Source organism: Cyprinodon variegatus, unplaced genomic scaffold, assembly GCF_000732505.1.
Source record: "Cyprinodon variegatus isolate N-32 unplaced genomic scaffold, C_variegatus-1.0 Scaffold76, whole genome shotgun sequence".
Lineage (NCBI taxonomy): Eukaryota > Metazoa > Chordata > Actinopteri > Cyprinodontiformes > Cyprinodontidae > Cyprinodon > Cyprinodon variegatus.
The window spans coordinates 1008734-1010234 of record NW_015150529.1 but is presented as its reverse complement, the minus strand read 5'-3'; the positions used below and the strand labels follow the sequence as shown (position 1 = coordinate 1010234).

At 37.0% G+C, this 1501-nt stretch overlaps 1 protein-coding gene across 1 annotated transcript in view; it reads right to left on the bottom strand.

The window, feature by feature from the left end:
- Positions 1–719: 719 nt before the first annotated feature.
- unc93a (unc-93 homolog A (C. elegans)) overlaps positions 720–1501 on the bottom strand; it is a 12183-nt gene continuing 11401 nt past the window's right edge. The window contains exon 8 of the mRNA XM_015372817.1: positions 720–1003. Within this exon, the coding sequence (XP_015228303.1) occupies positions 720–1003 (284 nt within the window). The remainder of the gene's footprint in view (positions 1004–1501) is intronic.

Sequence of the window (1501 nt, the reverse complement as noted above, 5' to 3'; positions counted from 1 at the left end):
TTATTTGTTTATTGTATTTTGGGGGCAATTAATTGTATGCTTATTTATTTATTGAGCATCTATTAATTTCTGTATTTATTTTTAAATATGGCAGAGTTGGTCCTCCATAATTTATCATTTAAAAGCCCTTTGATATTTGCTCAAATGGACTTACCTATGTACAGAAAAATGTTTACATAAAAATACTATAAATATTATATTAAACAGATTATTACCATACACAGTATGAATTTAATTCAAATTACAGTAGAGAAATAAAAATTATATTTTAAAACTAGATAAGACATTAACATGGAACAGCTTATGCATCAAACTCAGACATTCAGTAAAAGTTTAGTGAAGGTTTCATCTAATAAACGTGAAGCAATATGTAGAGGTATTGCTGAAATCATAAAACTATCAACAAAAACATTCTATATGAGACATTAAAAATAAGTCTTTAACTTAATGTGCTTTTATGTCATGACATCAGATCTAGTTTTAGCAGTGCATGGTCCAACGGACCAACTAGGCTCCAAAGGGACTTTTTTAACAAAATAGCAACAGGAAAAGTCTCAGGTTTGTTGTTCCGGAAGAAGTAACGGCTATATTTCATAGTTACTGCTCTTTTCTGCCCCTTTGGAGATATTTTTAGCATTTATCACCTGTTGTTCCAGTTTTTCAGTTCAGGATGAAAGAGTCTGACCATGTAGGTTCAGTTCCAGCGGATGGAAAAATGTCTACATCCCAGTTTGGATGATGATGATGTCGTCTTCTGCAGGTTTCTTGTGGTTCTCAGAGGTGATCTGTTCAATTGGCTGAGTGGGATTCCTGTACTCATTGTACTCCACTATGGGGTAGGTTATCATGCTAACAATCAGAACAGCCAGCACTATGTATAGCTTGTACTCCAGGCACAGAAAGGTGCTGTAGGCGAAGGCGATGACAAAACCCAGCGACTCCCACATGCGGTAGTTGGCGAACGCGGCCTCCTTATCCCTCGGGAAGAGGACGCCGTAAAGAGCTGAAACAGGGAGGGTCACAGATCAATAGAAGATCCAGTTTCTGAATCTAGATCCAAAGCTCCTCAATTCACTTTCACAACATACCCGAGGCACGTTACAGTCAATTCAATCAAATCATACATTCTCTAATGTATGTACTCTCATTCTGACTGATCCATGTTCTCAAACAATGTTGTACAATTTATTTTATTATTCAAATTGGTGAAAAACCCAACAGATGGAATTAAGTCATTGTCTTGCAGGATTCATTCCTCTTGGCTTAGCATGTAGCAATTGATTATGTTGCTTTAGCAGCAATCCCTTTTACCGAGCATGTATCCTACATAACGGAAAACATCCTTTTGACGTTATTAGAAATTCACTAATGGACATTTAAGCGCTGATATTTCTGGGTCACATTTCTACTAGACTTAGACTTAGGGCCGGATTTATCAAGATCCAATTTTGCGTGCAGTAATTTGCGCTCGCAAACTGGAATTTTGCGCGAGGGGCTGAAC